This window comes from Lycorma delicatula, chromosome 1 (genome assembly GCF_047948215.1).
Source record: "Lycorma delicatula isolate Av1 chromosome 1, ASM4794821v1, whole genome shotgun sequence".
Classification (NCBI taxonomy): domain Eukaryota; kingdom Metazoa; phylum Arthropoda; class Insecta; order Hemiptera; family Fulgoridae; genus Lycorma; species Lycorma delicatula.
Genome location: NC_134455.1, coordinates 361,042,760 through 361,059,140, shown reverse-complemented (window position 1 = coordinate 361,059,140; position 16,381 = coordinate 361,042,760). Strand labels below are relative to the sequence as shown.

The window sequence follows — 16,381 nt, the reverse complement described above, 5'->3', positions numbered from 1 at the left end:
GCTCCGCCTTCGTGGCCACCTAAAATAGATTTATCATTGTTTTTGTTAGCTTATTTTAAAAAAACTTTGGAATCATTACATAAAGATTCCTCAACTTTAACAGTATAATTAAAAAATAAATCTCGACTTAGAGTGTTACAAATATTTTGTTCTTAAATATATCTTAATAATAAAGTAGATCCATGTTGTTTTTGAAGCTTATGGAAGTTTTTCTCAATAATAATTGTGTAAATTCTCAGTAGAGAACTGCTTCAAAAATTACATTTTTTATAAATATTTTTGGTAGATGAGTATCAACAATATTGTTAATATGTTTCATTTTTTTGTTTTTTATTACAGCAAGATTTACTACAGCTGAAAGAGGAACTACTTGATATCGAAAAAGATCATTTAGCAATTGAAGACACCAACTTGAATAAGACAGAAAATTTAGAAGTTAAAAATGAAGTGGTAAGTAAGGATATTAGATTCTGCATACAGTGAAAACACCAATTGTCCAGATGAACCTTTGCAAGGCCAGATCTGTATAATTGGGTAAAAATTTACTTTAAAAGATTTATTTGAAAAAATTGAAATTATAAGTTAAACCCAGAGAGAGAATCTTCTAAGAGGGCCTACCTTTTTTGGAAATGACTATGATAAATTTCAACAATTTTCTGTCTGAATTGAAGAGGATTGTACGTCTCACCACTTTTCTTATGTAAACTATGAGCATTGAATACAGTGATATTGAAAAGTTGGCAGAACTGCTTTTATATCGCCCGTTTTGTCTTTTTCTTTTGAATGGATATGCGCTCAGCATTTGATCCACCTTATCAACTCAGTCTATAAAGATATAATCGTTGACAACATTTGGAACTATTGTCTTCTTTCCTTTCCATACTACTTTTACGCCATTTATGTTAAGTCATCAAACCCAAGACATCTCGTTTATCTTCCCACTTCAACATCATTTTACCCTCCTTATCACACATTGAATGAATTTTATTTTTATTTAATTTTAAAATAGATTTATATTGTGTTTGAAGCTTATGGGTTTTTTCTTATTAATAATTGCGATAATAAGTTCACTAGAGGACTGCTATGAAAATTACATTATTGTATAAGTATTTTTGGTATGTGATAGTCAACAATATTATTAATACATAGTTGCGATTCATCAGCAAAAATTCCGATATCATGATCCATATCAAATCCCGGTCAGGCATGACATTTTTCATGTTATAAAATTCCATTTCCATGCTCCACACAAGCTTCATGCTTATGTGATGATATAAAAAATAAATATTATTTGCAATCAGACTCATATAATAAATGCTGAATATTACAGAATTAATATTTTTATTATCTGGGAAGTATTTATGAGAAATAAGATTAGAATTCAGAAAAATTTTAGGTAACATTTTCTCTCATGTTCATGATAAATTATATTTATCACGATAAAAAATTTCAACAAAAGCAATATTAATACAGTCAGTAAGGTTAGAAAAAACTAAATCATAAGAATTACAGCAACAGTTTAACAAATTGATTGTAAAAGATTACAATTTGTAAAAAACAATACCACCTTACAATTTGTGAGTAGCACCATTTTTGATAAAATTTAGCAAAAGAAACATTTTCTGGAATAAAACTTGGCACATTAAAGGCAACTAATAATAATAATTATTTTTATGTAACTGTAATAATAATAATAATAATAATAATAATTATGTGGCTATAATAAATTGTAGCTGCACTATTTATGTGTGTGGTAAGCGAATTGGATAAATAATTTATTTTTATTTTATAAATTTCAGAATAACTCATGAACATAATTACTTATAGCATTAATTTATTGTTTTTTTTTATTACAGCAAATAAATTTAGATAATGAAAAACGATCCCTATCAATTGAAGACACCAGCTTAGTTAAATCAGAAAATTTAGAAGTTGAAAATGATATGGTAAGAGTGTTAGATTTTGTATATAGTGGCACACCAATTATCCAGATGGACCCTTGCAAGGCCAAATCTGGATAATTGAAAAGGGTAATTTAAAAAAGTTTGTGGTATATACTTACCGCACATATCATTCTATATTTAATGAGTAACACACTAAGTAAAAAAAATAAAAAATAAAAGTAAACATATTTCACTAAAATTAAGAAGAAACTTTGAGCATATGTACAATGTAAGAAAAGAGAGATTTAGTAATATGGTACAACAAATACAGTGTGTAGAATGTAGAAAAATACTTTTACAAAGGCCAGTATATATATATATATATATATATGGTTTGTTAAATGAATTACAAAACTGTAGTTTAAAAACCCAGTATAATATACTGGGTTTTGTAGCCATTCTCTGCTTAAATGGGTATTTTTCTTATCAATCTTTATTAAAAATACCCATTTAAGCAGAGAATGTTTCAAATAATGTATTAGTTTTTTTTTAGTTTCCTTGTCTGGATTTAAGCAGTCCAGCTAGTTGGACATTTGGAAAATTGGTGTCCCGCTGTATTATGTTTTATTATTATTATGTAAATTTTGGATTACAAAATTTTAGTTCATTTATTAACTCGTACATATTATTTCTGATTATTCCCCTTCAGGAGGGAGCGTGAACTTGAGTCAATCATTGCTTTACTTCTTTTTTGTTTTCAAAATCTCTTCCATTCAGTATGTTTCTTCTTTCCCTCTGTCCATCTTCTTCCTATTGTTTCTCTTTTTTTCTTGTTCGGTTTTGTAATTTCATCTCTAAATTTCCTTCTGTCCTTTGAAATCTTCTTCTGAGATGTTGAGTCGTTCCAGGTCATCTTGTGTTTCTTTCGTTCAAATCGACTTTAATTTACTTACATTGACAATGTTGGAAATTTTCTTAGCAAGTCTATCTTCACTCATCCTGTATAAGAATCATATATATTTTTGCTAAATGAATTGCAAAAAGGTCGATTGAAAAATCCAGCAAAATAAACATAAATAAAAAATTTCCTGTTGAAGTGAACATTTATTCTTTCAAATAATGTATTTTTTTTTAAATTTCTTAATTTGGATTTAAGCAGTCCAGTTTGTCAGATATCTCGAAAATCGGCATCCTACTGTATTGTTTTTCATTATTATGGCCTTGCATGTAAATTTTGGATTCCATGCAGTTCATTTGTGAACTTGTATATATTAATTATTTAGCAGGTTAAACTTTTATTACTCCATTTTTTTTCTCTGTACATAAATGTCTATATGTACAATATAATATTCTTTCAGCCTCTGCAAAGCACAGAATTAGAGAAACACTCTTACCTCTAATTTCTTACTTCAAAATGCTTTCAGGCCTAAGCTCATCCTCAGTGATAACTTTTATAAATTCTTTAACTGTTCACAATTTATATAATAACTATTAGCTTTTTACATTGTGTAAAAATTGTTTGTTTAAAATAAAAATTAATTAAACAAATTTTAAACTTCTAAAAATATTTTAAATGCTTTTAAAGATTTTTTATTTGTAACAAATATTTTTTCAGTCAATAATGAAAAAGTATTACAATAATTATTAATTTATCATATCTTATCTTTGGATACAAACTTAATTTTAATAAAAGTGTCTCCATCAAATTCTGTTTGCAGATTTATAAGGCTGAATTCATGTTTATATATATATATATATATTCATCTTCAATATTTATTTTTTCAACTATTTTCAAATTTCCTTCGAAACTAAATAATAATCAAAATTATTATACAATTGTCAGCAACATTTGAGAAACCTATTATTCTATTTTTAAATGATTTAAAATGTTCATTAAATCTATCTTTAAATGATCTATTTGTTTTATATATATTTTCATAATTGTTCTATATTTAACTTTATAAATACCAGAAGACCCACGTGTATTTTTTACTTTTTCATTATTATAAAATTTTTAATGTTTTATTATATGATTATCAGGTTTGTATTTTTTATTTGTATATGCATCAATTTAGTTTTCTATAATTTTATTTGTATAAGAGTATTTTACGTAAACATTTCACTATTTTTATGGGTAATTATGTAGTAATATTTGTATTACTGAATAATTCTGGATTATATTTTTAATATCAGTTAATGACGTATGATATCTGTTTTTTTATAGCTGTATTCTTTATACTAAAATTACAAAATTCCCATTTGTCGTTTATGTATTTTATTGCTCTGTTTATCATGTACTTAAAAATATTAACCTTCTGAGACCAAATATGATTAGAATTTCTATTTATAATAATTTCATTTCAGGTAGGTTTTTTATATAATTCAGTTATTATTTGATTGTTTATATTTTAATATTTACATCTAAATAATTAATTTTCTGTTATGTTCCATTTCATATGTAAAATATAAAGTTTTATGATCTGAATTTAATTTATTTAATATTACTTCATCATCATTATTTATAACTGGTTCATATATAACTAAAACATCATCCACGAGTCTGACCCACAATAAAATTTTATGTACGTGATTTATGCCATATACTGTTCTATTATCAAATTCCTGCCGATAAATTTCTGACATTAAAGCAGATAAGGGAAATCCCTTGGGTAAAATATTTTCTCATATGTAACAGGTTCCAATAAATTCAAAGTAATTCTGCTTACACTTGTTTCTAATTGTTAAATATTTATAAATTTTTTGTCTTCACCTGCTTTTATTAACTTATTTTCTATTGAGATTGTGTAATCAATGGGTTTATCCGGGTACATATTAGTTATATGTAAGCTAGTAATTATAGTTTTAATAATTTTTATAAACTTTATTTAATTTATTAATTCATACCTGTTTTTTATATTATATTTATATTCTAAATTTATCTTTGATCTAATTGCTTTATCAATAATTTTAGTAATAATATAACTTGGGGCTGTTTTGAAATTAATTAATGGTCTTGTTGGTATACCTTCCTTATGTAATTTTGGGAAAACTGTAAGTTTTGGGGTGTAAGGTGTATGAGGATAATCTGATATATTTTAATTTATTATTATTATTAAATATTTCCTTGTATTTAACTATGGAATCTTTTTTTAATTTTTAAAACTTTATTGTTGGGTCATTATTTTTTTTAAAACCATTTCATTTATTTATTCATTGTATTTCTCAATTGAAATAACGGGAGTTTTTGTTTTATCGTATTCTTTCGGTATTTATAAAATTAAATCCAACAACTTGAAAAAGATTAGTTATTGTGTAATTGTAAACAGTTTAAGAATTTATAAAAGATATCACTGAGAATGGGCTTAGGCCTGAAAGCATTTTGATGAAGTAAAAGATTAAAGGTGAGTGTTTCTCTAATTCTGTGATTTGCAGAGGCTGAAAGAATATTATATTGTATATATGTATATATATGGGTGTAACATTTAGGATCAGACTTTGTAACTTTTCTCCAAAATAACGTCTTTTAACAAAAGTCAGATTGAGCCTTCATGGGTTGTGCTTGGAGGTATCCCGAACAAATAGGAGAAATTTGTCTGGTGAACTGAATCTAAAAAAACTTCATAGCTTCATTTATCATCAAATCACACCTCACTAGATCACATTTAGAGTTGTAACTCGGAATCTAGTTTGACAGATGACCACTTGAGAGGCATCACTGAAAGGTCTTTAAGAAATACTCCACCTGCTGAACCAAGCAACACCAGAGTTTAGAAAAGGCAGCATTTGGATATGGTGGGCTGCCACTTAGAAGATAACATGTAACTGGAAGCATTGGAATGCCCTAACACTACACACACGAATAAGCAAAATACAAAGTCCAAAATCAAACCAAAGCAAATCAAATCATCTACATTTCCACACACAAAGTAAACTTGCTGCAGCAGACTGGTAAACTAAAAATAATAACTGGCTGAATGGACCAATACAAAATTTTCATCATGGGTCTGCAAGAAATAAGAAACACTGACCAGGATGCCATGGAATCTCAAGGATATAGACTCTGCAAAGGTATACCTGGAAAGAGAGTGATGAAAACGTCCCACAGTTTGGAACAGATTTTTTACTCACTCAAAATAATAAACTCCATACAAGAATTCAAGTCACAATCTCCAAGAATCTCAACACTCACACCAAATGCATCTAATAAAATCTACACTATAATAAACACCCATGCATCCACTAATAATAAAAATAATTCTCCAAAAGACTATAAAGAAACAGTAGGGTTCTGGAATCTACTTGACTTAACTATAAATAACATAACCGAAATCCATGTTAAACAATTAATTGGAAACTCAATGCCCAACTAGGCAGAGAAAGAAGACCATGACATCATTGGAAAATGGCCCGCTCAAAAGAAAACAAACAAAAATGGACAGAGATTCATCGATCTCTGCAGAAACGACAACCTAATCTTGAAATCCACATATTTCAAGAGGAAACCTCAAAAAAATCAAAATCTGAAAACACCTTGATTACACTATAGGAGAATGGTAACTAGACAGTCTTTATGGATAAACAGCACCACATGGAGATATACAGTGTAAAAGTCATCTGAGGAGTAAACACTGGATCCAATCACTATGTAGTCAAAATTAAATTTCCTCCCCAAAGAAAACAACAAAATCAAGTCCTAAAACTAGAAGAAAATTGGATCCTATCCGACTGATCAAGAATGAAAATGACCAAAAAGCAACCAAAAAAATAACAATCACAAATAAACTCAAAGATCCAGTCAACAACATTAAACAAATCGCAGAAGAATTAGCCCCAATAAAATCTCGTACAAAAACATCAATGTTGGAATGGCAAATGTGTCAAAACAGTGAAAAAAAATTCTCAAAAAAACATTCATTATTATTGCTATTAATCCCAAAAATTAGAAATATCCTTCCAAAATCTAGTAAAACAAAGAAAAGAAACCACCTGACCCCTAAGGAGAATAAAGAGACTACATCATTAAGAAACACTGAAGGCAATAGAAGAAACTGGCTAACAGAAATAAAGACAATGTGGAAATCCTTGTTAAATATTTTAACGATCTCCTAAATTGCAATGAACCAACAAAATTCGTAAACTTTAACACCAACACCACCAGAAAACATCAACCCTCCCATAATAAAAGTAGTTTACCAAGCACTGGGTGAGATAAAGAATTACAAAGCAGTAGGAGAAGATCGTACTTTTCGAAAGATCTGAAAACATGCAGGACGATGAACAAAAATTGTCCTTCATCAACAGTTTGTCAACATCTGGATCAAAGAAGAACTACCAGAACAGTGGACGAGAGCCCTCATCCATTAGGGCAAAACAGATCCTAACAATTACAGGGAAGTCTCACTCCTAGACACAACATATAAAATTCTTTCAAGAATCATCCTCAACAAGAGCAAACCACAACTAGAAAAAAAACCAGGAGAATACAAGGGAGGTTTCAGAGCCTGGAGGAGCTGCCCAGACCACGTCTTGAGTTTCAAGCTAATAATGGATTACAAGAGGATGTGGTCATAACGTTTGTAGATTTCAAGAAAGCTTATGTGACTGCATCCCTACTAAAAATTCTAAGACACCTTGAACTACTATCAAATTATAAACGATAAAACTGACCCTTACAAACAGTATCAAAGGTAAAATTCAGAGGTGAGCTCTCAGAACTTTTTGAGATCAAAACAGGACTGTGCCAAGGCAATGAGTTCTCACCACTATTGTTCAACTGTGCTCTAGAAATGGCAATGAGGGAATGGCTCAAGCTCAAAACGGTTTCTCCCAAAAGTTAAAATGGGTGGAAAAATTGAAACAAACAAAACATTACAAATAAAATTGGACCGAAAATTTAGTAACCCAATTTAAATACCTTGGAGAAATAGTAACAAACAATCTAAACGAAAAATCCTTTATCTCAATAAGAAGAAAAAACTAGCTGAAGCTCAAAAATTAACCTGGTACACTTGAAATAAAAATGCCTATCAATAAATACAAAAATAAGATACTAAAACACAGTTATAAAACCATAAACCACTTATTCAGCAAACACTCTTCCACCTGAACGAACAATCAAAGACAGACAGATTCCAGAAGATCGAAAGAAAAATTGGAAGAACTTGCATGGATAAAAAGTATCAGAAAGATGGGCAGTGGTGGAGTGTGCCAAACAAAGTCGTGTACAAAGACTTAGAATCCATCACTGATATCATGCGTAAGAGGAGATTAGGATTCTTTTGACATAATCATGAGGATGCAATATTCAAAACTTCGGAAACTGCTAATGCAGTACAATCTCGACTCGGAAAATACAAAGGCAGGATGCAGATGATTCAGAGAAATAAGATAGGATCTGAAGGAAATTGGCATTACATCAGTAGACGCCACAGGTGAGATAAAATTAAATGAGAGAATCATGAACAAAAACACTCATAAGATAAAACCTCACTACACAAACATTTTCAACACTAGAAAGGGCACAAAGATCGAAATGTATGAAAAAGTAATGGGAGGACCACAAGGCCCAAACAGTCCCATCAAAGAGACATGCATAACAGACTGACTAAAATGATCCTATGCGGTCATAAAAGATAATAATAATAATAATAATATATATATTTAGCCCACCAGGCTGATCTAGTGTTTAACTCATCACAAAAAAGTTGTTTTAACAGCTGATTTTCAAAGTCGAAAGTTCTCAGGTTCAAATCCTAGTAAAAGTCAGTTGCTTTTATACAGATTTAAAAACTTAACAGTGAATACCTGTGTACTCTGGTGGTTGGGGTTTAATTAACCATATGTCTCAGGAATGGATGATCTGAGTCTCTACCAGACTAAACAAAGTGTAGTCTGATACATATCATTATCTCATTGAGCCATGGTGAAATAAGTTTACATGATGATGACTAAAAGTTTACATGATGTGAATAAAAGGATGTGAATCTTCTTTGTATATTTTTCTCATCTTACCGTGAAAACTATTAAATTATTTTCCATGGAAATAGTTCATAAATATTTATGAATTTAGGCAATCAGAGTTCAAGATCACAGAATAACAACATACATTCATGTTGCCAGTTCACAGAGTTATTATTATATTTCAGTTTAAAACTAGTTATAAAAATTTTTTTTTTAAATGAATTTTAATGTTTTTGAAATATGAAGATGTTTGCCTTCTTAGTGTGGAAATTTGTAAAACAAGGGGCAGCACAAATACCAACATCACATTCATAACAGTAATATCATGATTCCTTTCTTATGTTGTTTGCATAACAAATAATACATCTTGTAGGTGCAATTTTTATTCTGTATCGGGAATATACGACAGGAAATGTCATTCTCAGAGTATGAGAGAATCATCTCCTACAGAGAGCCTACATTTTTTGGGAATGACTTTGATGAATTTCAACATTTTGTTCAATATAGGGGGTTTTCTGAATTGAAGAGGAGTGTACTGGACTGTAAGGTTTCTAAAAGTGTAAATAATTATTTATTCATTTCAGTTTTGTATTTATTGGTTGCAGCCCCAAAAAATGTTCATGTTTCTTATTTTAAAATTATATTTAGGGAAAACAAAAAATAATATAAATTTAGAGTTTTGATTTCATAAATGTAATATTTTCTAATTTTAATTTTCAAAACCATTACCACATTTTTTTCAATTAGGTTATCCTGAGCAATTACTTGATTAACTTTAATCTGTTTTATACTTTAATATAACAGTAGGTATGCTTAGGATGAGGAAAATCAAGATCTAAATGTCAGAAAGCTGTTTTGGACGATAGCTGACCCATGCAGGGTTAAAGTCCACACTGCATTATCAGTACTGTAGTTAATTAGCTCTCAGTTTTATGATTTACTAAGACCTGTTCAGATGCTAATCCAGTCTATGGAGAGAGGTTAAGGTTAGAGTTGAAGTTAAGGTTAGATTTTTGTGTAGTTTTGTGAAGTTACGGATAAATTTCCAAAGTATGGCAATACTTAACACTCTTGTAGGAGACAACTATTAAGATTAGTTTATAATTTAACCGTAAAAGTGTAACTTGTCTCCACAGAATAGATTGTCATCTTAATTGGTCACCATAACTAACAAAACTTGTTAGCTAATTGACTAGAATACTAATATTACAGCTAAGACTTTGACCTTGCACGGTTCATAGCTGTCCAGACCTGTTCTCTGTCATTTAGATCTTTTATTTTTCTGATCCTAAGCATATACATTGTGGTATATTAAAGTATGAAAAAATTGAAGGCGGGGTCAATCCATTTGAAATATCCCAGAAAAAAACATAAGTTGGTTGCTTGACCGATTCAAAAAAAAATTGAAACTTACCCACTTGTTTCCTACATGTCTCAGGACCTTAAAACTATATTTTTTTATTTAAGCAGATTACCTGTGGCGATCATTTTTGTTACAGTGCACACACCCATTTTTGCGATTATAAGGGTTTATGTAAAGAATCATAAATAAAGAACTTTTAGTCCTGAAAGAATGTAACAAAAAGGATTATATATTTTTTCAAGGTAAAAGATTGGTCCAGTGGTTTATTTACCTATCTCTCTTCTTTCTATGAGAAAATTACCAAAAATGTTGTAATGAAATACTGTGAAATTTCACTTTTGTTAACTTTTTTCAAGAGGCAGGGATGGTATACACAGTCTGGATTAGTTTTTTTATATGTAGGTATATGTTAGTAGTTTTACCATAAATAATATTAATGGTGATATACTTACCCCTAAATTTTTATGAATTTTTGAAAACAAATCTTTAAAAAAATCAAATTTTGGATTCAAATAACTTTGAATGGAGGTCTGGTGATAAAAATCTCAAATTTCCACAACTTGCAATGTTTTGTAGATGTTTATGGCAAATAAAAAAGTGTCTATGTGTTGTACTAATAAAAGTTAAACCTTCTCAAATACCATGAAAAACTTGTTAAAAGTGATACCATTTTGACTAATTAAATAAGTGCTCCAAACGGGGTTTCTTGTCTTCTTTGCACTTTACAGTTTTTATGTATTTCTTTTTATATTTAGCTCCTATGTCGTTGAAGTTGATGATTATCACAACAGAATTGTCCATGCAGGTGACTGAATTTTGACAAAAACATTTTCATGCTCTATCCACCCTGTTCCAAGCCTTCTTTGTCCCTTTGTAGTTTCTCCTTCTACTGATCCTATCCATGCGGTTGTCGAAGATGCTGCTTCCTGTAACCAATATGTCCTATTCTTAACGATTTCTTTTCTTTTATCTACTGTTTGCATAATTACTTTTGGTTTGTTAATCGTGTTCATTATTTTCTCATACCTCTCTATCCATCCATCTTACATTTTCAGTATCTACATCTAAAAAGGCTCAATCCAGTCCCTCTCTCTGTTCCTCATCGTCCATGCTACACTTGAATGTAATTAAAGTCCATGTAGTTGAATGTAATTAAAAGTCATGACAACTCAAATTTTAAAAACATTGGTTAAAGAACATGGTGTACAATAAAGTAGAAAAATTATCAAAATTGTAGCTCCAGCCTTTTTAGTGTTTTTAGTCGATGGAGTCATATGTAATTTATAATTTTCTGTTTAAAAGTACATTAGTCGGTTGCTTTAAACTTTCTGCCCTAGTTTTTTTTTTAAGTTTGATTTTGTTTCATGTGAAGCAACTAAAGTACGTCTGGGCACAGTCATGGTAATGTTCCCTGATAGTTTTGATGTCCATTGTACATAAATTTCTGTGGTAAAAATAATTGAGCTGCTTGTGTGTGGCTGATTATCACCTTTATTTCAGTGGTAATATCATGTTTATGTAACACTTGTGTATATTTGTTGCGTGAAGAAAATATTGCAAAACCTCTTCTCTTTCATTCTTGAAAATGACTACTGCCATTTTTATTAGTGATGTGTCTAATGTCAGGTCTTGCATTAATCATTCACTTGATATATATATATATATATATATAAACACTATAATTCACTTATAAGTTACACAAATAAATATAAATAAAAATTTCAATATATGAAATGTTTTACAGTTTTCAGCGAGTTTGTTGTTTTCATTATAAATACTTAAATTTTAACTTAGAGTGTATTTATTTTTGAAAATAATGGATGTTCTGATGTTTTACCAGACTGATTGATATGTACTGCCACATTGGCCAAAAAGATACTGTTCACTACAATAATGTGCCGGTACAGATGTCTGTGATAATAGTTGCAAAACTCAATGATAATTTACACTTTGACAATAACATGTGGAAGCATGTGCTGTATTCACCTTACTTAGCTTCAATTAATTACTTCCTCCTCCCAAATCTGAAGAAATGGCTCATTGGACAAAGATTCATTTGTAATGATGCAAAGCTGAGATAACTGCTTATTTCGCAGAGTTGGACAAATCACATCACTGGAAATATAAAAAAAGTTGGAAAATCTGGGTAAATGAATCAAATTGCAAGAGAATTAAGTTGAAAGTTTAAAAAAAATTCTTCAAAACCTTCCTGAACAACCCCCATATTTGTTTTAAATTGACTTATAAAATCAATTTTCTCAAAATTAAATCTGTGATTAATGTGTTTGCTATTTTTTATATTTTTTATTTGTTTATTAATGCTTTAACAAATAACACTGACAGACAAAAAAAATTTTAATGTTTCTTTAAGTGTAATACCATTTCTTGAAATGGTTTGTTGTGTACATTACAGATCTGTAAATACAATTTTTCTATTACCGTTGGTTTTAAATAAATTACGCTTCAAAAAAAATTAAGGGAAAATATAGTTAAAATCTGTAAAATTTATAATTTTGCATGGCCATACCTATTTTAGAATGATTTCCCTGCTTTTGTTTTATAAATTCCCTCAGGCACAACCCAAATTAATGTCCAACAGTAATCGGCTAGCATGTTAGTATTGAATTTCTCTTTACAGCGGCTTTCCATCACCGAAATATATTGATGAAAACATTCACCGTGTTCATCACTTACATCTCTGAGGTTGTCTGGGAAAAATCCGATGTGAGTGGAGGAAATGTATTTTCAACGACATATTACAACTCAAAGCTCTATATGAAGTAAGAAGTTGACAACAATATCATGGTAATTGTCAGAGTTTTGTTTGCCGAGAAAATTTTTGTAATCGTCTTTAAATGAAACCCAAGCTGCACATTCTACATTAGTTAACATTGAGTTAAATACATCATCTTTGATTGACTCTCTTATTTGAGGACCAACAAATATTCCTTCTTTAATTTTTCCTTCTTACATTCGGAAATTTCTGCCTGATGTATAAAAATCCACGACTATACTTTTACAAAGTCCTAGCTTGATAATGAGAGGAGGTAAGAATATTTTATTGGATTCAACTAAGGGCCCGTGAATAATATTTTTCCTATTTGGAGTTAAGTTGTTTTGTTTCTTCCACTCTTTGGTAACATAATGTTTATCCCTAGCTCAGTTGTCCCATTTGCAAAGAAAACACATATAGTCTAATTGCATGTCTAACAAAATAACTATAACTTTGAAATCACCACATATGTTCCAGCTATGTTTCTTTATAATTTTTTTTTTCAAGAACATCTTTCATCAAATCATATTCTGTTTCAAATTAATACCATAAGCGATTGGTATCGAAGGATATTTGTTACCGTTGTGTTGTAGAACCACTTTTAAACTCTGCTTGGACAAATCTATGAAAATGCACCAGTCCACAGGTTTGTGATCTTTAACCAAATTATTTTCATCAATAAAGTAGAGATAATTTTTTTGTCGGCTTCGAAAGCTTAAAATGTTTGTTTTTTTTTGAAGTAAATTCCAACTTGTAGTATGATGATGATCCTAACAGTTCAGCTTGATTTTTTTATAAATTTAAATTCCACACCAAGTCATTTAATTCACTTTGTGATATTTGTATGGCTTATTGGAGGATAATTCAAAAATAAAACCATTGTTGTTTTCATCATTGCTTTCGAAACATACATTCACACGTGGCTTAGGAACTAGAATAATTTCACTGTGAGCTACAGGCTTGATTGCAGATTGTAGTGAAGGATATTTTACAGTATGTTTAGATTGTTTAGAAATTCCAGATGCACTTGTTAAACAAAAGTAACAATTGGTTACGTGATCCTTTAGTTCACGTCAAACCATAGGTACACTTAATCGCAAAGCCCTTCCATGTACCTTTCAGCTTGATCTTATATGTAAATTTTGGGATTAGATACAGTTTTCATTTCTTAACCTATATAGCCCATAGCATTTAGCCCACCAGGTTGGCCTAGTGGTTATCTTGTGGCAAATAATTTTTTACCTGCTGATTTTTGAAGTTGAAGGTTCTCAGGTTCAAATTCGAATAAAAGTTAGTTGCTTTTATACGGATTTAAAAGCTAAACTCTGGATACCGATGTACTTTGGCAGTTGAAGTTTTATTAATCATATGACTCAGGAATGGTAGACCTGAGTGTACAAGACTACACATTGTTTACATATCATTTTGATCTCATTGGGCCATGGTGGGGTTTCTTTATTGTTCACTTGTCAAACAAATTGTAACATACACTTTAAGAAAATAAAGTGTATAATATATATATATATATAACCATTGTAATATTCTATTAATAGTAAATTCATATAAAAATAAATTAAAACAATTTTCTTATTTTTTGACCTAATTTTGTCATAATACTTGGATTTCTAACATTTTTAGCAAGACAGATTTTAATGGTATTTACTACCAAAAATATTTATTTTTATGATATGTGATCTGTATATGTGTTATTATTACTAAGTTCCAGTCAGAATAACAAAAAAAAAAAAAAACATTTATTGAAAATTAATTAGTTTGTAATGTGTTTTCTTTATCTTTTTTTTAAAAAGAATCTGAGATCTTATTGAATATGTTTCACCACAGGTTAATCTTAATATGAAAAGCAATGAACTTCAAATAAAAGATTTTCACACAGTGAAGACAAAAGATGGGATGGTATTTTATCCATGTCGTGTAAGTATTAGCTATGGCTATTGTAACAAACATGATTTGTCTCTTGTTAATTTCATTACTGTGTATATATTTCAATATGTTCATTTTTTAAAAAAATGTTTGTAACTGTATTTAGTTCTGTTTAATTAATAGTGATTTATTGAGATGTTTGTGAATGATAAATGGTCAATGTGTGAGAGCAAAGTGTGTTTTTGAAATTCATTGATGACTGAAATATGTGAATTTTAACCTGTTGATGGAGTTGACATTTTAGTAAGCTTTGGGTGATTTGTTGTTAATTGTATTCAGTGTTCATGTTTCAATATTTATCAGGTAGGCAGTTTAAAGTGGACCTGGTACAGACTAAACATGGTTGTGACATAAAATCTCTAAATGAAAAGAAAATAATATAAAATCTAATTTTGTGTTTACATTAGGAAGACTTAACATATCTACCACATTTTGACAAAAGATATCCGAAGTGATCACCCTGCACAGCTGATGCAGCATTGCTAAAGTAGTCATACTGAGAGTCACCTGATGCAAACTGTTGTCAATGACTTCAGTTTTTTATTATGAACATTCGCCTTCAGTTATTGATAGTGTAGGACTTGCAAACCACTGTTCTCGAAAATTATTGCACTGAAGCATGAATAGTTTACAACAGACAATAATAGATTAGAGTAGTAATATACACCTCCAATAATAGTGCTAATAGGAGCAGTGTAAAAGATAACACTCAAATACCTGTTGTTCAAGCTCTCTCAGTTTGGTTTTTAAGTTTCTTGCCGTGTGTGGAAATATATATATATTAATTAGTGTTTCTTGCATGCGAACCACTTCATCAGATTTATTTACAAGTTTTTTTAATATATTGTTAAAAGAGTATGTGAATTTAGAAGAATTTTAAAAAATATATATTTTTATTTTATTTATTATAAAATTATACATTATAAATAATGTTTTCCAGTTTGATGATATATGATAACATATATATATGTTGTATTTTTATAATTAAAAAATCAACTTGAACAACCCAAGTACAGAATTATAAAGTAAATGAAATGACACTTACCTTAATTTTTATTCCAAAAGCACCTTTGCAGGATCCTGGATCATCAGCTGTATATAATATATTTATATAAAATTACATATCAAACATAATAAAAAATAAAAATATTGTAAATAGTTAATTTTAATATTAAAATTTCAGTGTAGTGAAAATATCAAGAAATTTAATTTAGATAATACTAGGTAAAGTTCGGACATTTTTCAGAGATTTTAAACATATAAATACAAAAGATTCCAACTTGATCAACTTTCAGACAGAATATGAAGATGACACTTATAAAAGCAGCAACAGATGGCAGCACATTTTTAGATAAAAAAAATAAATAATCATAATTTTTATAAATAGCGTGATTTAAATCCACTCAGTAATGTAAATTGGCTTTCCAGGTTACATTGCGTAAATTTATTCTATTTATTTTA

The 16,381-nt window shown here is 29.4% G+C and overlaps 1 protein-coding gene across 1 annotated transcript in view; it reads left to right on the top strand.

The window, feature by feature from the left end:
* LOC142317930 (uncharacterized) overlaps positions 1-16,381 on the top strand; it is a 51,256-nt gene that overhangs the window by 10,380 nt on the left and 24,495 nt on the right. Inside the window, exons 3-5 of the mRNA XM_075354469.1 lie at positions 340-450; positions 1,857-1,946; positions 14,822-14,911. Of these exons, the coding sequence (XP_075210584.1) occupies positions 340-450; positions 1,857-1,946; positions 14,822-14,911 (291 nt within the window). The remainder of the gene's footprint in view (positions 1-339; positions 451-1,856; positions 1,947-14,821; positions 14,912-16,381) is intronic.